The sequence below is a fragment of the Lycorma delicatula genome, chromosome 10 (assembly GCF_047948215.1).
Source record: "Lycorma delicatula isolate Av1 chromosome 10, ASM4794821v1, whole genome shotgun sequence".
NCBI lineage: Eukaryota > Metazoa > Arthropoda > Insecta > Hemiptera > Fulgoridae > Lycorma > Lycorma delicatula.
In genome coordinates, this window is record NC_134464.1 from 83,866,665 (window position 1) to 83,893,069 (window position 26,405).

At 28.6% G+C, this 26,405-nt stretch overlaps 1 protein-coding gene across 5 annotated transcripts in view; it reads left to right on the top strand.

Moving 5' to 3' along the window:
* Positions 1–26,405, top strand: part of Lmpt (four and a half LIM domains protein limpet) — a 913,540-nt gene that overhangs the window by 530,061 nt on the left and 357,074 nt on the right. For all 5 annotated transcript variants that reach the window (XM_075376627.1, XM_075376625.1, XM_075376628.1 and 2 more), the window contains 2 exons: positions 3,652–3,832; positions 8,366–8,596. In XM_075376627.1, the coding sequence (XP_075232742.1) occupies positions 3,652–3,832; positions 8,366–8,596 (412 nt within the window). The remainder of the gene's footprint in view (positions 1–3,651; positions 3,833–8,365; positions 8,597–26,405) is intronic.

Here is a 26,405-nt window from a genome sequence, read left to right on the forward strand (position 1 = left end):
TCTTAACATAGTTTTGGACAAACTATGAAAATTTGGCCATCAAAATTGAATGAAAGTAAAATAAATTTTTAAATTGGGTCTGGAAAAAGTGTGAATTAATAATAATTATTTATTTGGCTTTTGAGGATGATCTTGCAATTTTAGCAGATAGTGAAAAAGAGGCCAAAATTCAAATCACTTTTTTACAAAATAATAATTGTATTTTTCAATTAGGAATTTTTCAGTTTTGAAAACACTTAATTTTTCTCAAAAACAAAAAGCATTCTCCTAATTTTTTAAATAGAAAATATTGAGAATTGAAAACATAAACAAATACATAAATTTAATACATAAACCAATCTGTAAAGATAAAAAGGTAATGAAATTTGGGCAAATAAAATGGAAAATGCATCAACTAAAATAATGTATTTACAACAAAAAATCTTTTCAGTTTACACAAAATTAAGGGATTATATCTCAGTATAAAACTGGAAAGCTCATATGCATCTAAATGTTTAACTCAAGATAAAGCTGGACAATTAGAAAATATTTTGAAAAAAAAGAAAAATTCTAAGAAAAATCGTACAAATAAAATTCAAAGATGACGAGTAAAATCTAATGATGATATTTATAAAAAAAAATTTTTTTAAATAACCAAGTATTATAAAGCGAAGATTATTGATGTTTTTACATTATGGACACAATTTCCAAATGAATAAAAATAGATTAACTAAAAAATTTTTTTAATTTTCCAGCAGCAAAAAAAAAAATTAAAGTAACTGGTTCACAAAATAGAAAAAGATCTGGAAGAATTAAATATTTCTGTTGATAACATTTCAGAAAGAGACTAAGGAAAAAGATTTATAATTTTGAATTGTGGAAAATTGAAAGAAAGAAAAGAAACACTAAAGAAAAACATCAAGAAAGGCTGAGAACTAGAATGTCAGAAATGAAGAGAAAATGCTGAACTGAAAACTCTTAAATGTGATCCATAGTTGGCTGTAGCAAAAAATAATCATTCTATTACACAGACATCAAACGTTAACATTTATTTTTTGTTTCATGGTCCGTAACTAATATATCTGATTTTTAATCAAGTTCTATTTTTTCCTAGAAAAAAAATCAAACACTTTCATTTCTTGAACATGGTAATAAATATATTGCATAAATTTTACTGTATAAAAGAAAAATATAATATTAAAGTAACCAAAATATTGTGTTTAAAAGATAAAAGGAATGAATATACAAAGTAAATTTACTGCTTTGGTTATATGATAATTTACAAAGTAAATAATCATATAACAAATTTAAAGTAAAAGATTGGGAGAAAATAAACGTAAATAAAAAAGAGTAATAACGAATTCTCAGAAAAAATTAATTTTTTTTTTAAATGTGGTATAAAGAATAAATAATTTGAAGGAAATTTTTGTTTGAAGTAAAAAAAAAGGAACTAACAACTCTATTTTACAAAGAATTACAAAATAGTAAAATAACCACAAATCCAAATAATTAAAAAATTAAAAGCATTCTTAACTTAATTGAAGATGAAAAAAAATTAAACTTACAACTTAAGATTAATTTGATACAATTTTTTTTCTTATATATTCATTTTTTAAAGATATATGTATTTCCTATTATGATGTACGAATGATAAAGTATAGTCTTGTTTATAATAAAATATGTAAAATATTGTTATGTATAATAACAATACACATTCTACAATGTTTTGTATATTATAAATTTAAGAAAATTTATGTGAATGTCCAGTTTAAATAAAAAATAAAAATGTTTCATGAAAGGGCAGATTAATTTCTGTAGGAATAAATACATTGTTAATTAAAAAATATCTTAAAGTTTATTTATATGAAATGTTGTAGCCTACTTCACATATCTTAGAATGTATAAAACTTGATACCAAAAGAACAATGTGTTTATTTCTTTTAAAAAAAATATTATAATGAGGAAAGAAACTTTTTTATTTTTATTTTAGTTCGTAGCACTTTCCCTTAATTAAAAAAACACTATTTATTTAAGATAAAAATTTTCAATAAAATGATAATAGAATGGTCAGTTGATAAAAGAACATACCTACAGAAGATAATGAAAAAAATTTAATTTTGTAAATAACATAATAGTAGTAAAACTGTCTTCTTTGTTTTTATGTAAGAGTATTTTACAGATAAAAGAAACTGGAATATAGAGATTGTATTATCGATAAAGCTGGCCTAATTTTACTTAAGACAACTTGGCCAGTAGTATTGACAACAATTATTAAAAGCACTTATTACCCTTGACGGAACAGAGATGGTATATACATGTGGTAGTAGAGGTTGTGTGTATGTCTGTTACTATTTTCCTCAAAGACTATCAGACCAATTTCGATGCAGTTTTTTGTTTTACATAAGTATCAATTGAGAGCAGGTTCTTAGACATGTTTACGGTTATAGGCCACTAGTGGGCACTGTAGTAGATATGATTCTTCAAAATGGTTTCATGGGTTTTAACAGAAATAGGTCTCTCCTGTTTTATCATTGATGTTAAGTTCCGTAAAATAAAGAAAATGAATCCAGCGGAAACAGCTAAATGATTTTTGTTGAATCATTTGGGATAGATTTATTCATTCAATGACCATTCTATATTGGGGGAGTGAATCTGACAAAAAACCATTTATCTTTTTAATGTTCATTTTCTTAATGTATTTGTTATAATGTCTTCTAATTTTTACATCACCTTTACATTTTAAGATGAGTCCAACAATTTTGTACTGCTTATTTTTCTTCCTGTAATGTTAATCCTTTCATTCATTTCTAGATCTTTTTTTATCATTTCTTCCAACATAAATAAGGTTGAGTAGAGACGATACAACAAACATTTTCTGTTGACAAACCAAAAAACTGGTAATATTTATTTGCAGATAATTTATCCTAAATTAAGTTGAATAAAATTTTGGATGCTTGTTTTCATTGTATTGGTTGTTATGTTTACTAATGTGAAAATTTTTATTAGTGAATATATTTGTAAAATAAATTATGTTATGTATTTGCTATTTAATTTCAGTAATATAATCTATAATAAAGTCATTCACTTAAATAAAAAACATAGTTTTTTTTCTATTTATGTAATTACAAGTGCTACAATAAAAAAAAACTAGGTTTTTCCTTAAGATATACCTATTTTTTTTTAAAAAAACAAAGAAAACATTTAATGGATCTTAATTTATTAAAATAATGTTTATTTATAAAGTCATAATTTTTATTTTATTTATAAAACATATTAATAATGATAAATATAAATTCTCATGATTTAAAAAAAAAAAAATAAGTCTATTAAATGATCAAAGGAAATTAAATGTTTATTTATGGGTCAGTTAATTTTTTGTGTGCATTCCTGTTTGATAGTTAGGGGCAGAATATTAGTTTTCAATATTAAAATATTTCTTTTAACATTATAATAATCAGTAGTAAAATTATATAGCTTTTGGATAAGGTAGTACTGAGATCACCCCCATTTTGTACCATATTTATAATTACCATTAGAAACAAAAAAATAAAAATTAAAAAAAATGTAATTGGCCTACAAATCACATCATTTAACTCTTCCTTCTTATATTAGAAAATTACACTTAGGGTATTTCATTTATTTATTTTTTTTGTTGTATTTTTTTTGTTATAGGAAGACGTGCAACAGCTGTAAATGTCCTAGAGAAGATCATGAAGTTTATCATGATGAATGGGTTAATGTTCAAGAACGATTGGGATTTAAAGCTTCCCAGGATTCAGAAAAGAGAAGTTGTAAGGACCGTTGTGTTTTGGAAGGTTATACATGGGTGCCTCCTGGACTCTCTTCTCGAAAGGTACATTTATTATACACATTTATAAATATATTAGAAGGAGTTTGGAAGGTTATTATCAGGTCTTCATAATCAACTCACCGGGTTGGTATAGTGGGGAACACGTCTTCATAAATTAGCTGATTTGGAAGTCGATAGTTCCAGCATTCAAGTCCTAGTAAAGGCAATTACTTTTTTATGGATTTGAATATGGATTTATGGATCATTCATCCTCTGAAGTAATACCTGAATGGTAATTCCCGAAGGCTAAACAGGAACAAGAAAAAGGTTTTCATGATCCACTGGGGTTGGTGTAGTAGTTAACTCGTCGTTACAAATCACCTGATTTTGAAGTCGAGAGTTCTAAGGCCCAAATCCTTGTATAGGCAGTTACTTCTATACAGATTTGAATACTGGATTGTGGATACTGGTGTTCCTTGGTGGTTGGGTTTCAATTAACCACATGTCTCAGGAATGGTCGACTGTACAAAATTGCACTTCATTTACTACATGTATATCATCCTCTTAAGGATGATATACACCTTCGCCTCTTGAACCACCTTATGGTGGTTCCAGAGGCTAAACAAGTAAAAGTGGTAGGTTTTCCCTATATGTTTATCAGGAAAATTCAAGCTGGAGGCTTTTTTTATATTTATCAGGAAAGGAACTGAGTCTCTAGAGAGATCTTTGGTAGAATGTCCCCAACAATAGAAATACCTGAGATACAGTAACTGTACATAAAATACATAATCAGACTTAGCACATAATCATTAGCCATAGTTAAGTCCTTGGAACAGCACCAGAGTGAAGAGAGAAAAAGAATAGCAGAGAGAGAGGAGATAGATGATTGGAATGATTGATCCTTCTAGGTACCATGAAGTATTACAATCCTATCCAAAACAGATTACAGTATCTTTACTTATTTAAATTTTTTTTTATGAATAGTTGCATTTATTTAAGAGCTGTGGTATTTTAAGAGGAAAGATGACTTGGCCTTACCTGAAAGGCTCTTCATTGATAAAGCTTTTTTTGCAGCCACTAGGTAGGAAAACATGAAATGAGAGTCCCTGAGTTGATCTACATCCACCTACAACCACTCCTTCCAGTAGAGTATATTTGAGGTACTTTTGCTCAACAGATCCCAATATCCTCAAATGGTATGTTCATATTTATACCTCCGGAAATAGAAATTGGAAATAAGTGATCAAAACTAAGAAATAAAGCAATTAGACAGAAGGATGATCTATCATTGGACAAACTTCAGTACAAGAAAATCAATCCCAAAGAGGATAGTTAAAGGTCCCTTCCAGGCGATGCATACTCTCTTCCTCACAGTCCGTCGAAAGTTTTGGACATTTTATTCAGTCAAGAGCAGGAAATTACTGATCAATGGATCTTATTGTAACAAACAACAAATATAAGCCACAAGGAATTGGCTTTTACCCAAAAATTAAAGGGCCACTCATGAACAGATAAAGGGTCTTAAGGAGAAATCGTGCTCATCCCAGAAATTTTTGGCATGTAAAATTACCAACTAAACTATAAGCTATTTATTTGAAATCTTTTTTTGGTTGTAATAGATGAAACAAAAGTAATCCTATTGATTGTTTTCTATTTAAGTGCGATCTATCTGTAGCAGTATCTTAGAGTAGAATATTTTATCTTTCAAATAATGTTTATACAATGTGTTCGGAAAGTTTCTGTGCACTGAAATTATGGAAGAGAAATTTCTTAATTGTTACTCTGTATTTTCATTTCATTATTTTATAGAAACGGATATGCAGTTTTTAGTCGGTCAATCATGTGTGGTCTGTTGCGGTTCATTGCATGTTTTGCCACCCCTCATACAAAAGTAATCTAAAGTCAGATCAGGCAATCGTGCAGGCAACTAACCTCTCGAAATGATTCATTCACAGACATTTCATAATAAAGTCATTGATTAATAGTGATACTAATGACTAATTAGTGTGAAATTTGTGTGCTGACTAATGAAATTTGTTAAAACAGCACAGTAACGATCACTATTAACTGTATTTTCAAAAAAATATTGGACCCACAATGCGTGTTCTACTCACATCGATCCAAACTTCAATTTTCACTTCATATAAAGCTTGTTTGTGTAATTTAGTTGTTGACCACAGTCATGTATTATGTGAATTAATATACTTACAGTTTATACTACGCTTATTTGTAAAAAACGTAATGTTAAGGATACCCACGGAATTTTGGTCAATAAAATGTTTAACCAATTAACAATAATTTAGTCTTACAGCATGATCTGTAGGTTTCAGTTCTTGAACATACATTACATTACTGTGTAGGTGAAAAGTTTTGTGTCCATTAAGTAGGTTACAGCTTTATGTGCGGTAGCAAGTCTGATATCTTGCTACTGTACTCTTGGGCATTGACTTTGGTGGACCTTCAGATGCCATAGCATCTGAAATACCAAGCACCTCCTGTTTAGTTTAGGAGGTCTTCCACTTTGATCAGCACCTTCAATAGAGCCTGTTGCCTGAAATTTTTCGATAAGTGTTAAAACTCCTTTGCAGTGAGGAACGGGAGTATTTGGAAACTTTTCAGAAGACTCGTGCTTCACTAAATCAGTATACTTGTCACATTCATGAAAAACATGTTCAACGAGAAAAATGGGTTCCTCTACCAAAAGAACCATTACGTTTCTCACTGTTGATTCCAATAAATGAAACAACACGAAATGAAGCTCATTCAGTCACAACCAACAACTGACATCTTGGTTTATTACTCAGCAACACTGAATGAACCCATACGGCAACCAACCTAATGCCGAAAGAGCAGAATGCATCACATAATTCTAAAGTATACTGCAGAGCGACTTTCTGAACGGTCTATATAATAAATCTCTGATGAGTAAGGTAAGGCTGTGATTTGTCAGCTATACACTTGTTATACTGCTATACTTTGTTGCACTTGCTATACTTTGTTTTTAAATAACTTACATGGTATGGTTGAAGAAGATTTATAGGTGGCTAATTTAAACATCAGATTACTATTTCATATGAATGAAATAGTTCTATGCTCCTCAGTACTCAAAATTCTTCGAGAGTGGTAGATGTAGGAAATTGCTGATGTATTTAAATGAACTTAATATTATGATGTTTAGGTGAGATGATGGTTTGAGAGCAAATGAAAAGTGGCATTTTGGATCTCTTGTAGAGGTGGGGAATCCATTTTACAGACGTCATATGGCAGTGTCGGGGTCGCTAACAGGTTCCGCAAGATGTTAAATGCGTATTTGTACCTGCGCCCTATTGACTAAACCTACACCCCTGGCTACCCAGACATCCCTTCCTAGAATTGCTTAAAGAAGCATTACTTCAGGAAAGGGGGTAATGCGCCCACACACACACACACATTCAGACACCAGAATGCAATACATCACCGTCCAAACAAAAAATGCATTTTGGATTTAATGAAGTAATAGGTCAATAAAAATATATGCGTGCAAATAGTATTTTTCAGCCTTTTGTCAATGATAATTTGTCTCAGGGAATGGCAGTCTTCAATATTTGGTCAAATTTTTTTCTAAAGAAATTATTACACTTTCAACAAAAATGAAGGTGGTAAACGAGCAATGCATAGAAAAAAGAAAATCTGGACTTGCCAAGAGTGTATTACTCATCATGGTTTAGGAAGCGTATTTGATGCATAAGATGGAGATTAATTATTGGAGTAACTGGTTTTTTGCTATGATGTACAACATCCTGTATGCTCCAATGTACTATTAGCAGTGCCTAACTATTTCAGTCATCTCAGGTAGAACTACTCCCACATCAATGTGCTTATGCTTACTAAATGAGTAATACCTAATTACATATTATTATATGTTGAAACTGCTGTTGGATTTATGCATACTAGGCACTAGAAATTTACTTTTAAATACATTCTTGAAGCACTTAATATGCCTGATTATTATCTGCAACAGGAAATTTGATTGTTGCTTAATTGAAAAGAAAGTCAGGTGATTTAGGTTGCCAACCTCCCTGGTGCGAGCGGTAGCATCTCTGTCTTTCATCCGTAGGTCCCGGGTTTGAATCCCTGTCAGGCATGGCATATTTCATACATGCTACAAATCATTGATCTTATTTTCTGAAGCAATACCTAATGGTGGTCCGGGAAGTTAAACAAGACAAAAAAAGGTGATTTAGGTTATGGTTGGATATAATTCTGAATTTTATGAATTATATTTTGATGTTACTTTAAATATATTTTGATGTATATTTAAATATATATTATATTTTGATGTACTGGTAATTTTTTTTAAATTTTGGATTGCATATGATTCTTTTAAAAAAATCCCTAATAATATTTTTATTTTGGTAATATTAAATTTACCTCAGAATAAGAAGAGCATACACGAAAAATGAATTGGAATTTTTTTTTAATTCAAATTAATGTAGTACATCTATATGGTTTCTAAATGTTTCTGTACGATTTGTTTATAATTTTTTGAAGCTATTTCAGTTAAAATTTGCTCATAATAATTGTTTTATAAATTAAAACGTTGATTTTTTTTTACAGATAGAACAATATTTTTGGCAGTTACCTCATGGGAAAGTACCCCGTGTTGGAACATCAGGTGAACAATATCGTCGAAAACAGATAATGTTACAACTTCCAAAACAAGATCTAGCTTTAGCGTATTGTAAACATTTAGATCCGCAACATCATTCCAGTTATCAAGATTTTATAAATGCTCGTAATGAAATTGCTTTGGATATTGCTTATGTTAAAGAGGCACCTACTGCAGTAGTAAGTTATCAGTTTAATAATTAATTTTTTATGACCACATATATCATTATTATAGCATTAAATATTCTTTGTTTTTCTCTGGCATTATGTCAATAAATTAATGCATGAAAATTTAAATTATTGTACATTAAATTTAGTCATTAAAGCTGACAGTTTACTTTCAGAAATTCTCTCGTTTATGTCTTTCATATATGAGTTTATTTGTTAATAATTAAAATAATAGCTTCTGCAGTTACAGAAAGTGTTTAAACAGTCAAATATGTCATAAGCATAAGCTTAGAGTTAATTGGTGTATTTTGATGTAGTTACATGTACTTTCATGCATGAAGTAATGAATATATTTTATGTACAATTTACTTAATTCCTCATGACGTTTACTAAAATGCATAAATGAAGAAATAATAGTGGACAAGTCGCAGTTAAAGGGTTTTTTTAACTCATGAAAGTCAGTAAAACAAATAGAAATTATTTTTAGATGTAAGTTCTGCTGGTTGTTTCATTGCTAAATAAAATTTAATTCTCTTGGTTGTCATAAAAAATTATGAAGAGAAATAGTATTTTTAAGAAGTTTTATTTAAAAGAAATGATAATTTAGGGTTCTTCAATTTCTTAACTCTTTATATTCGTTAATCCAAAAATTTTATATTTTGTCATCATTCATTTAATTTGATGCTGTTCTCCATTTCTTTCTATTCTGAAATGACCTTTTAATCTCAATTTATTTACTACATTCTACAACCTTAATTATCTGTTTTACATTTCTATTGCTTTCTTCTTTAGTTTCTTTTCTTTGTTTTCCTTAGTTTTTATCTTTCATAGATCCTTGCTACTAAATCAACTAAACCTGAATCTAATGAAAATTTAGTATGATCAACCAACCCTGTTCATCTCTTTACAGTCTCCCCCATAATTTTCTTCTCTCACTCATTTTGAGACCATCTTTTCATTTTGAATTTCAACTCGCCTAATTTTCAACATCTTTCTTCTTTGTATTTCAAAGACCTCTATTCTTTTACATTCTGTTTTTTCTATGCTCTATTTTAAAAGCTATATCCAAACTAATAATTTTAATATTTCATTTATTCCTTTTTTTATAGTGTGGTGGATTTTTACACACATTTTATATGATAATTGATTCTTCAGTATGAAGAGTCCCTTTGCAACCAACCCCATATTGCGTTGTTTTCTAATCTTTTATTGTTTTCAAAATTTTTGGTCTTTTATTCGGAGCTCCCGTGTTCGAATCCTGGTCAAACATGGCAGTTTCACCCACGCTGAAAATCATTCATCTTATCCTCTGAAGCAATACCTAATGGTGGTCCCGGAGGTAAAAAAAAAATATATATATATAGATGTGTTTTTACCAGGGTGTGCATAAACATCATGCTGATAGAACAAACTGTTAGCTATGTTGAAAACAAAAAAGTTGTGCTTGTGAGCTTTTTTTTTGTAAAAAATGAGTGATGAAAATTTAGAAGTGAGTGTATGAAGTTATTGAAAGTGGGATTTGGTTGGATGCTCTAAAAAGCTCAAATGTATTTAAGCGATTCAAAAATGGGAATAAGAAGTGAACCAAAATCCCAAAACTGAGTAGCTGAAAATTACAGACACAACTAATGTAGAGTATGAAATTTGGTGTGGTCTGATAGGTGATTATGTGTGTAATTAATGGCTGATCAAAAAATTATTTGTACTTAAACATTTCAAGATTTTGTTTACAAGAAAAGTTCTGAATTGTAACTTGGCAAGTTGAACGTTTATTACAACAATATACCTAGTCATGGTATGTTCATCATGAGAGTTTCAGGCTGAATAAGATTAATGAATTTATGTCATTTCTACTTAACCCTCTGTATTATCCATTAGCCTCCATGATTTTTTACTATTAAAAATTAAAGAATGTACTCAAAGGAAAATATTTTCTCACCCATATAAAAAGTGATTACATTTAAATTCTTATTATTAATACATGAAAAGGTAGATTTTTAATTTATATTTTTTTGTGAGTGTGATTGTGTTGCTTGTTGTTAGGTATAATGTATTCTCTATGAGCTACAAGAACTGCGTTTACAAATTTCAATTCGTTTATAATTAGTGGTGAGATGAAAAGTACTTTAATGTCTTGAATATTGCCACAGCTCATTTATTGTTTAGTATCAGGTGCCAAAATGATAAAAAGTTGTGTTCTATACCGTTTTGCATATTGTGACTCATAAACAATTATTGTTAGCTTGATCATTTGCCAACAACTGATATTGTTTGTTTTCATAACAATAAATACAAGTGTTCAATGTTTTAAATAGTTTATCACCATTTCTTTATTTTCCTTATTTTTTTTTTATTGTGTTTAAAAGTAATTTATTTATGTTATTTGCCAGTTAATAAAAATTATTTTTATATAATTCTTTTTATCATTATTAATTTTTTAAGACTACAAACTGCAGTAGTTTTGATGTAAATTATTAAATGAAACTTAAAAAAGTAATGCAAGTAATATTCTATGCACTGTCTTTAATCCTATATTACAAGGTAAACTATTTTTTGTTTTGAAAATATTGAACTTATTGAAATTATATGTCAAGCTCTAGATTGGATTTTAGAAGGCCTGCACACTCCTAGAAAATCCCAAGTTCTAAATACTTTTAATTACTTTTAAATATTTGACCTATTTTAAATATAGAAATGTAGTGTGATAAAACATCATGAAACCTTGATTTCTTTTTTAATTAAAATTTTTAATAGTTACCACAAAACTTCCACAATATAAAGGAAGTAGAATGAAAGGTATGCAAATTTATATGATGATTAACATTTTTAAATAAACATTTTAGTGAATATTAACCGGTCCATATTTATGATAACGCCAGTAAATCTGTATTTAAATCCCTTTTTTTATGAGAAATCTCAGCTTTACCACATTTTCTCCCCAACTTATTCGTCAAGAACAATAAAACAATTAACAACAATTAAGCTTCTTAGCTTAAAAATAAAATTAAAAAAAGATTAACATGTATGACCACATGACGGAATCCTTACATTACCAGTAATGTCATAAGCTTTATAAATATGTATATTAATATATATATATATATATATAATAGCACATGATACTACATAGAACATAATATACATATATGTATAGTAATATATATTTAGTACTGGAGATTTTCTAGTTGAAGCACAAACTTTAACTAATTGAATTAATGAACTGTTGAACTGCAAGCCTCAATTACTGTGTGAGCTGGGTTTGAACTGAACGATTTAAAACAATTAAATGGTTACTTTCAGAGAAACCAACTCTAACCAGTGCTTCTTTTTTTATAAATTAATGCTTTTAATAAATTAATAAACTATCCTTTTTGTCAAGAAACAATGATTCATATGCATTAGGGAATAATACACTATTATTAGAAAATAATAATTTTAATAGTCAAAATCATTAGTTTACTGCTCACATCAGCTATAAATATAAATGTATCATCACTCCACTAGAGATTTTGAGTCTCATATCACTTTCTAGTGATATGAGGCTTATTCCCAAAATAACCACTTCATAGTTTTTTGTTTATAACAAACAAGATGAATTTGTATCATGTGAAAAATTAGAGCTATTTAAGGTGCAGATATTGTTGGATAACTTGAATGGTGTTAATGAGTAATTCATTACAGTCATTTTTATTGTCATGTAGGTTTGTTATTGGAGACATATTAATTAAGATCCACTTTTTTGCTAGGCTATATGTTGTACATTCTTTTAATTGTTAACTCATACTTGTATTTATATTTTTAACTTTATTTACTAAGTTTTTGACTGTTCCTGCAATAAGCTATATAAAATAACGAATAATATTATTTAATATTAAAAAAGAAAACTACTTCCTTCAGTCACACCTTAACTTCCATATATAGGTATACCTATATTTTGGAAACTTGATAATGGGAGCATTCATTGTAGATATAGTAATAGCATATATGAAGTCCATTCAGAAAATAACTGAACATTTTTATTTACGCACCAGTGGATATATTTAGTAACATTTGGTTGGTTGCATTGTGTTCTGTATAACCTCCTCTGTAACCACATGTTCTTAGATTGTTGTTATCTCATTTAGTTTTTGTGTTATTGTTATTTGAGTGCAACTTGTTTAAGTGTTAATAGCGATTTTTGTAACGTGCAATTTTCGGGAGCAGTGATACAATGTAAAATTTTGTGTGAAACTGGAAAAAACTTTCACAGAAACGTTTTAACTTTTGAAACACGCCTACGGAGATGATTTTCTGGGTCATATGCAATGTTACAAATAGTTTTCACGATTTAAAAGTGGTCATCAGTTAATCGAAGATACCCTCAACCAGGAAGGCCTTCGACTTCAACTGATGATACCACGTTCAGAAAATCAACGATCTGGTGCATGCAAATCGCCGATTGACTATCAGAGAACTTGCAGAAGATGTTAGTATCCTGATTGGATTATACCATGACGTTTGAATCAAAAATTGAATATGCATCAAGTTGCAGCAAAGTTTGTTCCTTGTTTGATGACTGATCAGCAGAAAGAACATCGAGTGGAGGTTTGTCGGCTCTTGAACAAGCCATGATGATGAAACATTCATCCAAAGGATCATAACAGGAGATGAAAGCTGGGTTTATGGCTACAACACTGAGACAAAAGTTCAATCATCACTATGAATTGGCAAAGGATCTTCACACCCCATAAAAGCAAACCAGTCTCGATCCAATGTCAAAGTAATAGTCTCTGTTTTTTTTGATTTTAATGGTATTGTGCATTTTGAATTTTTTTCTCAAGGTGAAACAGTGAACCCTGCATACTATCAAGGCATTTTACAATGGTTACATAAAAGAAATCCACAAAAAGAGACAAGAGTTGTGGTGAGACAACTCATGATTCCTTCGCCACAACAATGCGCCTGCACACTCAGCTTTGTCAAAAAAGTTTGTTAGTTTTGTTCCAAAAATCAGATGACTGTCCTCCCTCAGCCTCACTCACCAGACCTAGCTCCTTGCGATTTTTACTTACTTCCAAAATTAAAATCAGTGATGAAAGGACACTGTTTTCAGACTGTTGATAACATTAAAGCAAATTTGTCACAGACCTTAAAGTCAATTTCAAATGAAGCTATTCAGGACTGCTTTGTGAACTGGAATCACTGATAGGAAAAGTGTGTGTGATGAGGAGTGATCAGTCCTTTAAAGGGGACAAGGACCAATAATCTGTTAAATTAACAACAATGATAAAAAAAATAAAGTTTTCATGAAGTTTCTGAATATGTTATGATTTGTTATTTTTTTCAACTGAATTGTCAAACAGCATTTTGTTTTGTCTTGGAAAAATAAAAATAACGCACAAAAACCTAGCATTACGCTTGTCATATGTTTACATGTCAGTACTGACTCCTAGAAGTTATATACAGTAGAATATCTTAATTTATTTGTCAAATGATTTAATCACTAAATAAAAGATAATGATACTAACATTATCTCAAAAGGTTGATTGTTATTCATAAATTAAAATTTATAATATTTGTACAATAGTTTACTGGACATAAAATTTAAAATTATGCCATGCCTGCCATGCTATGAACAGGATTTTTTAGGCTCTTTTCTTTTTTGTTAACTTTGTTAAATATAGAAAAGGAATAAAAAAAATAGATTATTAAGACAGCTAATTGTATTTAAAATATGTTTTTATTTTTATTTTCTGTTATATTAAACTTTCAGCTTTACTATACAATTAACACTGGTAAAAATCTATACAATTTGTTCAACCAATTTAGTATTTTTTAATTTAAAAAAAAATGTTCTGAATGAATCATTTAATAATGTTATAACAAGTTACATGAAAATAATTTTAAATTTATTTAGTATGTCCTAATGCTAATAAAGTGAACAAATAATGGTTGAAGGAGAGAGTAATATTACGTTGCATGGAAGGGGTGACCTTAATGACTTGTTGGGAGGATATGATCCCTTTAATGGTTTTGATATAGTAATTAATGTTACAGTTTCCTAACACATCATTGCTAAAATGAACTCTACATAAAATCAAATAAACGTAGTATAAACTGGTAAAAACTAATTTTTTTTTTTTATTCGTTATAAAAAAGAAAATTATAGAGAAAATTCATTAATAAAAAATTTGATGCCAAAATGAAAATCAAATGATTCTCATTTCCTGAAATATAAATCATATAGTTGATAGAGTGTTAAATTAAATTACACTACTTTACTTTAAAATTTTCTCATACATTTATCACAGAAAATTGGAAATGTTTCAATAAATTTTATCTTCAAAGAACGTCATTAAAGAAAGTAATTTTATTTTATCCATGATTATAAACTTTAAAAGAAACTAAATTTAAAATTAATCAAAAAAATTATATTCTAAAAAAAGAAATTATAACTGAAAGTACTATTAAATCGAATGAATAATCAGCATCGTTGCTAATCAACTTAAAATATCGCTATATTTTGATTTTTCTTGTTAAAATTTAATTAAAGATCCCAAGTATTTTTAATTAGATGTAAATGTTTGTATTATTAAAATTAATTTATTAGGTTTAATAAATGGCACTGTCTAATGCTGGTTCAGTGCCAAGCAATGAGCCATAAAGTTAGTGTTACCTTTTTTTTTTGTAAGATATCACAATCTTGAAAAATAATTTAAATAACATTTTTGGAATTTATTTTTGTTATCTTTAAATACTTCATAAGCTGTTAAAGGACTACTAGCTTGAGTCATTTCTTCTGTTTGGTTCTGGTGTTTCAATTTCAGCATATTTTAAAAATTTACTTGTGTAATAGAATGGTATTTTGGATTCTCTGATAATTTTAAATTACTAATATGATAAATAGATTAACCAGTATGGTTATTTTATTAAATAAATATTTTAATCAGCGTATAATTTTACTTCGAATAGTTAATATCAGGAAGAATAGTGTGCTCCATCTTGGATAAAAAATAATGACATTTCCTAAAAAGATCAAGGTTATCAATAGGAAAATTCTGATCTAAACAGAATTACAAAATTCTGTTTAAAACGCATAAAAATAATGATTCAGCTATATAAATATAAAATAAATAAAATCTATTTTTATTAAGGTAACAATTTTTAAAGAAAAATATTTTCGTTTGCTTTACTTATACAGGATGAAATAAAGAAGTGAAGATTTTCAAATTTATTTTAAAACTTGATTAATCTAATTAGAAATCTTAATTATTTTATAATTAACATATCCTCAGATTTATAAAATTGGTTATTAAAAATAGCTAAAGGAGCTTAAATTAAGGTGTTTACCATACCAAATTGTTATGTTGTTTAACAAAAAAAGATTGCAACAAGAAGATTCTGTATTTGCATAGGATTTATTACTGTTATATTTTTTTTTATTATTCCACCTATATTTTTATTTGGAAGGAAGGGGTGGAAATTTGAATAAACTACTACTAATATTTTTACGAAAGTGATAGCATTCAGCTTTTCACCTTGAGGCATGGCATTTTTCAGATGCTACAAATATCCATTTGGGCTAAACGTCCCATTAAACTCTCACCAAATTGTACCTGATCCAGATAGTAGTCATGAGTCCCTGCACCCTATTCTCTTGATTTTTTGGATATATATTTTTTAGTTTTGCATGAGAAAATTACGTTCTTTTAAAATGACTAATAATCTTCAAAAGAAGTTTGCTGATGAAGTTTCTAGAACTCACTAATTTCAAGAAATCACAGGTTTTGATGGGGGAATTACCCCACCCTCTCTTTATTCTCTATTTGATATTCATAAAAACTATTAGAATTAGTATTACACACGCGTGCACACACACACACAGAATGGCACAAAGGTCACACTAGATAAAAAATAATTATGAATAGCAGAAAAATTTAACAATAGCAAAATGTATACAATAATTTTAGTTCATGATCTTTTTGTTACAAAATGTTGATAATTCAACCGTGTCATGGTGGCAATACAATGACAAACACAAATAACTGTCTAGATCTGTATCTCCGTGTATTGATGTGAGCTATAATGTCTGTTTGTTTTCTGAGTTAAGCAGTTTAATGATATTAACGAAGAAGGATTTAAAAGAAAAAGAAAAGTAAAGAAGGATTTTTGCTTTAAAAACTTTTTATAAAAGTGGTACTACTGCAGCTATTAATGAAAAGGTGTAGACATTTTACATTTTACATCAAACCCTCCCTCTAGACAAACAGAGTACAACATATGAGAAAAACTTTAACAATATGAATCTGTTACGGATGCACCAAGAACTGGCCGCCCAATAACAGTCACAACAGAGGAAAATGAATTGTGCATATGTTTAGCAGAGACGCAAAGTCCACAGAAATCAACATGATGATTAGCGTCTGAGCTGGAGTTATCATGAAGGTCTGTACAAAGAATGTTACCAAACATAAATTTTAAGTCTACAAACCACGTTTACTTCATGATCTACTTGAAGATGACCCAGATTGATGTCTTCAGTTTTGTGATGCTTAATGAACAGAAACAAGATCCAGAGTTATTTATTGGTCTGATGAGGCCAATTTTAAGTTAAGCGAACAAGTTAATAGACATAAGTGCATTTACTGGCACACTGAAAACCAGCATCTTTTGTTAGAGCAACAATTCAATCAACCAGGTGCGAGTGTTTGGGGAGTAATATCATCTTTTTGCGCACTCGGACCGTACTTTTTTGAAGGAAGGACCTTACTTCTTTTTTTTTTTTGTTTACAACAGATGAATACTTGGATGTGCTTAAAAATTACATGGTACCAGGACTCATGACTTGTGCTGAAAACATTCAAGAAATTTACTTCCAACATGATAGCGCTCCACCATATTATGCCACTGCAGTCCATGATTATTTGAATGAAACATTTGATAGAAGAGTGATTGATTGACGGGCAGATATTGACATCCCTCCACATTCATCAGATATTACACCAATGGATATTTTCATATGGAGTGTCAAGGAGTCTGTTTATTCTAGAAAGCCTCATTACTGTTGACGACAACATTTACGACATTTAATGTTGAAAGATTACATTTGAAACGCATTCAATGATTTGGACAGTGACAGAGAACTTGGTTGTAGAGTGTGTAACAGTGTTCCCAAAAGATTGTAAAAATATATTAATGATGATGGAAAAGATAATGAACAAAAATATAATTGTAAGTATAGTCTGCAATAAATAAAATAACATAAATTCAGTATTTTAATAAACAAGTGTCAAGTGACTTTTGTGCCACTCTGTATATAAGGCAGATTTCATGGTTTTACATTCAACATCAGGTATATTGTATAATTTCTGACCAATTTGGCTGAAATTTCAAATAGACATCAGAACAAATCACGAAAGTTATACCATAAAATTTATATTTAATTTTATTTAACTAATGTGTTCATTGGAATCTGTTCAACTAGTGAACAGTAAGCATAACCTTCCCATGGCCCACTGAGATGAGGTGATATGTATAATATGTAGATGAGGTGTACTCTTGTATACTCAGGGTGACCATTCCTAACACAAGTGGTAAATTGAAACCATACCACCAAAGTACACTGGTATCCACTATCTAATATTCAAATCTGTATATAAATAATTATCACTTACTAGGATTTGAATCTCAGAATCTTTGAGATAACCACTAGACCAGTTTGGTAGGTGTAACATGATATTTTATGGTATGCCTACAATGTAAATGGTTTACCACATAATTTTATTACCATATAAAAAAAATTGATTTTTCTAACACTTTAATTATCTGTGATTATTGTGATATTTTATTGCAATATCACCATAAATTTGTTGTTCAGGTTGATCGTTAACAGATATTCAGTTTTTAATTAATTTCAACTGATTTTCTTACTAAAAATCATTAAAAAATTAATTTCATAATTGAATGCTTTTATTTGTAAAATCTAAAAGAATATATATATATATATATATATATATATATATATATGCCTAAGTGACAGGATATTTGGAAGAGATTGTGAAATCTTTGTGGCAGTTGAGTTTCCTGTTCCTGTTCTGTGTGTTTATAACATATCTGGGACCAGCTGAGCCACAACGATCGGTGATCAACAATAAGAACAATAACAAGAAATAATTTGTTTACAGTTCATTTCAAAAAATGTGTCACATCAGTTAACATCATCCAATATTTTATTTTGTTCAATGTTTAAAAAAATGTGTAAATATTCAATACATTGGAATTAATCAATAAAAATTATTGCATAACATAGACTTCATTTATTTACATTAAAATTATTTTTTTTGAGTCCTAGAATTCAGCCTTCCAGTAATCTGAATATCATTCTAATTCAAATACGACTGATTTTTAGATTATTCAGATTACTAGTCTTCTCTTTTTTTCTGTTTAGCCTCAGGAACCACTGTAAGGTATTACTTCAGTGGATGAATGAGAGTATGTATGAATGTAAGTGAGGTGTAGTCTTGTACTGCCTCAGGTCGACCATTCCTAAGGTGTGTAGTTAATTGAAATCCAATCACCTAAGAACATCAGTATCCACGATCTAGTATTCAAATCCGTTACTAGGATTACCTTTACTAGGATTTGAACCTGAGAACTCTCGACTTCGATATCAGCTGATTTGCAATGATGAGTTCACTACTAGACCAACCCAGTGGATAGGTTACTAGTCTGCTGTGTTTGTACAGTAACAGTAGTGTTTTGTTGCCATAAAATAAATTTCCTTACGTCTAAAAAAGTGAATTTTTATTTTGAAAAGTCTGTTTGTATGAACAAAAAATGAAAAGGCTAATTTTTATTTAATATTTGTGTTGTTTTTTTCATCTATGTGAAATTCTAGATAAATTGGTCAGTTAAAGATGTATACTTGTTGAAGACGTATCATTTTATATTACATATAAAAATTTAATTTATTTTAAAATAAATATAATTACAACCTATTTTTATTAAATAATTCTAAATTTGTCTCAGATTTAATAGTATATTAGATAAAACTACAAAAATTATTTTAATTTAATTGCTTCTTGGCATAGCTTGATTTAAAAAAAATGATTTATATTTATTTACGATATTCTTGCCAGTTAAATTTATAAAATCGTTAACTAGGCATTTCTAATTTTAATAATGATAAAATGCATTTTCATTACAAATATGCAGTATTTTAAATAAATTATTGTGTACTATAATAATAACAGTTGCAGTTGTTGCAAGTAATTTGTCAGTTAAGAATAAACACCTAATTGATTATGTTTACTGTAGTGTCTAGTTCTTGACTTGTCTTTACGCATTTTCTGTTAGGCATTATATGGAGACAGATATAGAGTGTTGGAGTGGGGAGTCAAGGAGAGAAACTAAACTGTTTGACTGATATATACTAACCAATCTGGCAACAAATCATTTTTTTTCTCTTCTTCTATCTTCTCTCTCTTTTGCTTTTTTCACTTATTCCATTTTTAGAATATTGTTGTTAAAAATCCCTCATTAAAACAACTTGGTCAAATGTTTTTATGTCAAGAATTGTTTTAGTTTTTCTGTATCTTTAAATAAGAACCATATTGATATCTACCTTGGTAACAAAATCATTTATTTTGTCTTTGAGTTTATTATTCACCAATATTAATATTTTAATTTTTAACTGAGATTCAGATTAATAGTGTAATTTTTTTGTTTGTTCTTTATAATAAAATAATTTAATTATTAAACCAAATAGTAGAATCAGATGAACCATCACACCATTCTCAGATGGTGTCACATAAGTAAAAATGTTGTAGAAGCTTTCTAGACAGTAGAGACATTTTTTTAAAAAATAAATGTAAATTAGCATAATACATATATCATTCATACATTTAACATTATTATTAATAAAATTTTATATACAAAAGTATATTTAGATTAAATTAAAAAACAAATAAAGATGTACTTAATTATTCGGAATCTTACTAAATAAACCTTTGATAGATAGTCACTCTTATCGATTTTACATGTGAAACAAATATATAAATTTATTCAATACTGTTAATAACTGCGACACATAATTAATACTAATTATAGCAAATGAAAAAAATTGTAAACTATCAGTTTCTTTTTAAAAATTAAATTTCAGATCAACCTCCTTTAAGCTGTAGGCCAAACTTCTTGTTTTATTTCAAGAATCCAGAACCAATTAAAATCAGTGTACATAAGGTTATATTTCAAAATTTTTCTAATTTGAGAGATATCAAAATAAATTATGTACTGCCAAATAAATATAATATTTTGATTTGAAAAACAAAGTTAAAGCTGAGATTGTGTTAAAATTTGAGTACAATATGATAAAATCAGTAGAAAACAACTATTTATTTTTCAATGAAATGTTTTCTTTATCACCTTTCCTTTCTTATACAACATAATTGTCTTCTTGATTAAAAAAAATTGTGGTAAAACACTAACCTAGTTGGATCTCTGGGTAAAGAGTAAAAGAATAGAATAAGACTAATAAGAATAGTAATAGAATAGGTAATCAAAAAATTTAATTCTGAAAACTAAAAAAGAAAAAATAGAGGATGAAAATTTTAAATAACAAGGGTAAGTTGGATAAGTTAAAATAAAAATTGGGCAATTTAGTGTTTTATACAACATTTTGTGTGGATGATGTTTTTATTTTACTGTTCCAACAAAAGAAGAGAAAATTAAAATAAAACTTAAAAATAAATAAATAATTTGTCTATTTTTATTCTTTTATTATATTATTAATTTATTTTGGTATTTATTAGCACATGTTTAAATATAAATAAAATCAGATATTTATATATAGAAAAAAGTACACCACAGTGAATATGTGTTAATTTTTGCCCTTTTGCTTACTCCTCATTGCTCTTTCTTTCAGTCTTATTTAATCTTCATGTGTATGTGGGTGTGAATGTGTGCACATGTATGTTTATTTTTTATATGTACATACATGTTTATATATTTAAATGTATGTTAGTAAGTTTAAATCCAGAATCTCAATGCTTTTAGTTCTACTTTTTCTTTCTTAACAACATGTCTGGTTTGGGTAAACAGTTTTCAGCTGACTGTTAAAATATTTATTATAAATTTTGATAAATCAAATTAATCTTTTTTATAAATAAATAATAAATATTTTCACTTTAATATTATTTTACGATCATTAATTATAATTTATTATATTTTTGAGTGTATTTAAATGTATATCTAATTGTAATTAAATATTACCTTTAGTTTAATTTCATATTTGATTTTAATTCCACATTCTAAAGAATATTAAAATATAAAAATAAAATATGTTTTATTATGCATCATAAACTATCTAAAATTAATTCTTTGTCGTTATAATTGTCCAGACAGTAGTTAGTAGAATTTTTTCCTGGACCACAAAAAAAATTATTTCTTTTTGCTTTAATTTTTTTTTCCAGTGTTTCTCACATGTTTAAAGAAGACATTTTTCCATCTTTCATTCGATTTAGATGTTCTTTGGGGGTTTTCTTCATTAAATCTTTAAATCCTTTAATTTACTTTGAAGTTGTTTTGTCATACATAAATTTTGTTTTAACTCCTATATACTTTAGACCTTTTCTAATTTATCCTCCTCAACTTTTATTTGGTCAGTTTTTTCTATTTTAAAAAAGTTACAAATTTTTTTTAGCTGTCAAAAATTTATATTTTCATTTAAGTTTTAAATTTTTATTTATAAGGTTTCAAGGAACATCCAACTGTTTCTTATGTGATGATGTAGACTCTCCAGAATTCAAACATCTACTTGTACTTCTTTTCGAAGTAGTGGATTGACTGCTACTCCACTTGGAACATTTTTCGTTTTTTCACTACACATCATAGTTATCTGATTATGAATATAAAGTGAAGTATTCTCCAGGATTTAAATTAATGTTTTTAGCCTACGAGTTCTCTTCACATTTAAATTGAGAAACCTCAATCTATCCAGGGATACTACATGACTCAGTATTTTAACTATCAGTTTTTACAGAAAATTGCTGTAAAACATTTTCATTCTGGAGAATTGAATCCCTTAGTCTCTCTTTATTAATGTACTGTTTATTTTATGTGATTTTTTGTTCATTTTATTAATGTATGTAATGTTTACATACGCTTCATTCTTAAGTTAATTGTCTTTATAAGTCAATGAGTGATAAAGATTATTTATCCTTTTTTGTTTTGAATAAATATAAAATTTTCTTTTGCTTATTAATATTTCTTCCCTTGTTTATTGATTGATGGTACTCAGACTGGTCTTAGAAGGTAAATTTAAGAAACAGATTTATTGAATGTTTTTTTTTATATCTGGAGATATATTTGATTATGTAGAATGGAACAAAAGGTTTAAAATTTTAAACTAGAATATTGGGAAAGAAGACATAAACAATCTGTATGAGAAAAAAATTAAGTAAAAGAGAAATAATTTGTAAAGGTAGAAAATTCCAAGTAAAATTTGTAAAGGTAGAAAAGTAAGCTCTGATTCATAAAGTAGTAACGTAAAGATTTATGAGTATCTTGTCCCATTGCTTTTCAACTAGTATCTAGAAGGAATCAATTCAGGAATTTAAAAATTAATTTCAGAATAGAGTAATTTCCAAGAAGAAAAAAAATGTAATTGGCTTGTTTTTTAGACAGAAATCAGAAATTAATGATGAAATTGTGAATGATATATATTTATATGTAGATAAGAAATTCAATTAGAAAATAAACAAGAATTATGAAATGGGGCAGTAAAAAGGCAGTAATGAAGGAAATTAACACAACTTTCCAATTTTTGGAGTAAAATTTCAGTGGATGAAGGAAAGAAAGAAATCAAAAGCAAACTGACTTAAGGAGTGTTATGTGGAAAAGACTTACGCTGCTAGTATCTAATAATTAGAAAAAAATAAAAAAATATTTATGTCAAGTGTGGCAATCTATGGTCACAAAAAATGGACAATAGGGAAAGCAGAAAGGAAGTAGCTTTTTCTCCTTGGAAAACAATACTTTGAAATTTGTTAACAGAGGATATTGAAAATTAGATAGGTTAAAAAAGTAAATAAATCGATCTTAAAATTAAAAGTAGAGGAGAGATGTGTATAGAGAAAAATATTATAAAGGATTGGGCCAGGTTAATGGTTCCTGTCTGTACTGAGACGTTCAGGATAATTACATTTTTTTATGAGAGGGTATTCTCTCTCCCCCCACTTTCTGTAAATGTTGTTATCAATCTTAAAATTGGTTTGCAGGGAATTTCTAGTCTTCTCTCTTGAATTGGAGAGGAAGTTTTTGAAACAAATAACTTTGGGTGTAGTAATTTAAAGAATAGTATATAACAACAAGAAATGGAGAATTTTTAAAATGTTTTGACTTAATATAAATACTTATATAACACATATATGCGATAAATGTCACTATATTTATCTATCTATTACCATGTTGTATGGTTTTCTTTACATGATATTATGGTACAGTTTGTAATCAAATGTATTCAAATTGTACTGTTTTTTATCTTGATTGTTGATTTTTATTCTGTGTTTGCTATTTAATTGAAAGAATATTTTATGAAAGAACAATTGGTAGATTGATAAATGAAAAAAGTATTATAAAACATTTCTTGATTTCTCTAAAAAAAATTAAATAAAAATAAAAATCATTTAACAAAATTCCAACTTCCACGGTGAAGCAGCAGTATCTCTGTCTTAGATTGCGGAAGTCCTAGGTTGTTTGATATTTTTCATGTATTACAAAAAATTTCTACACTGTATTTTCATGCACAAAGTTTATTTGGTGAATTAATCATCTAAAAAATGACTAACGTTTTTTAAATGAATAATATTTATTTTATAAATTTAATTTCTCATGATCTACAATAAAGCTACATTACAAAGAATTAAAAATAATATCAATGGATGATGTTAAATGATGTGACAATTTTTTTACTGTTTTTAACACATTGTTTTGCAATGGACTGTAAAAAAATTAGTTCTTGTAGTTGAACACAGATTGCTGTGGCTCAGCTGGTCCCAGACACATTATAAACGCACAGAACAGGAACAGGAAACTCATTGCCACAAAGCATTTCACAATCACATTCACGTACTCCACCTTGAAGAAGTTGCTTCAAAAGTACTACATAGATATATCCAAATAATGACAATATTAAATAAGTTAATGTCTAATGTTTCCTTAAAAGAAATTTGCAATAAACATAATTTGTTAATTGGTGTCTTGAATACAAGTCTTGACAGTGACAACCCGAACTTTGTTATCTTTTGCTGGATGAAGTTCTACAGTACAGGCTATTTTCCATTGAAAAGGGAAAAGAGGGTCTTTCTTGATGATAACCACGTTACCAATCCTTAAATTAGGTGAAGAAGTGGTCCACTTCTTTTCTGCTATAGGCCATTCAAGTAGTCTCACGACCACTATGAACAGAAGTGTTGCAACAACTGTTGTTACAATATATAGATGTGTTCTGAATCTTGATACAATTCTGACAAGATTTGATTGTACTGTTAAACCAACGATTGAGATGCCATTCAAGAAACACCAGAGCTTGTTTTTGAGGATGCATTGAAAACTACCTGTAATTTGATGGTTGCAGAATCTTCACTTAACAGTGCATGATGCGGAATGTAATAAGCCTTCGATGAGTTGGCTTCAGTCGTTGTTGTAATTTCTTTAATATGTTGTAGCTCTTCATATATTCTTTCATGAATTAGGATGTATTGTGAATGCATCTCTGGGTTAACAGATAAACAGCTCTCTACTGATAAAAATCTTCTGAATGCAGAATCCTTTGATTCACCGAGCTAACAAATATCACCTTTCAAGGGAATTTGCACACAGTATCTTCCAAGATCATCCCTGAAGGTTGTATTCATATATAATTCTTTGTCCCAAAACTTCTGTATAGTTTTATTGATGTCATCCATTGTAGATAGACGGCAAACTGCAGTTATGTGCGACATAGTATTAGTTGTTACCTTAGCAAAAATGAAGCAACTAAGCACTGTATTTTGAAGGGTTGAAGATGAATCATGAAGTTTTAGTCTTCCATCACATAGAAAGTCAAAAAATAGCTCAGTTGATTGAAATAAGGATCTGCTAACTGAACATTTTTGTGTCTGATTTTTCAGTTGACACAGTGGGTAAATGTTTGGTAATAGATGTTAGGACTACACAATCAATAGTGAAGGAAAATGTATTAAATCTTGAGTTAATGACACATTGAACAGCTTTAGTAGTTTTGGTAGTGGATGTTCGAATTCCATTCACTTCTACAGACACATTTGGAAATGACAAGCCTAGTTTTCTGACGGTCAGTCATAAAATTGACTGTGACCCTGAATCTAATAGTACACAACAAAGGTGAGGAGCCCCACGATGATAGAGTACAGACACTAGGGCAGTAGACAACAACACTGAAGAAGGAACATCTTGGCACGATATACATGATGCGGACACAATTGATTCATTTTGACTACTGGATTCAGCCTTGGAAATTGATATATTTGATTCAGGATGCAAAGATTTATGTGTCTTTTCTGAATAATGTATTGTGATGTTTACCAAAAAGTTTGTATGAGCCTGTCGTACAAGTTTTTATTTTATGATTACTAGAAGAAAGGCAATTAAAGAACCTAACTTCCGCACTTCCCTTTTTCTATCATTAATGGATAATGATTTGAATTTATCACACAAAGACAATGTGTGGGAATTGTCACATAATCAACATTTATTTATAGAAGATCAGTAATTAGATGTGGATATATTATTTTTTGAATCTTGTTTGAGCTTTGATTGGGAATTT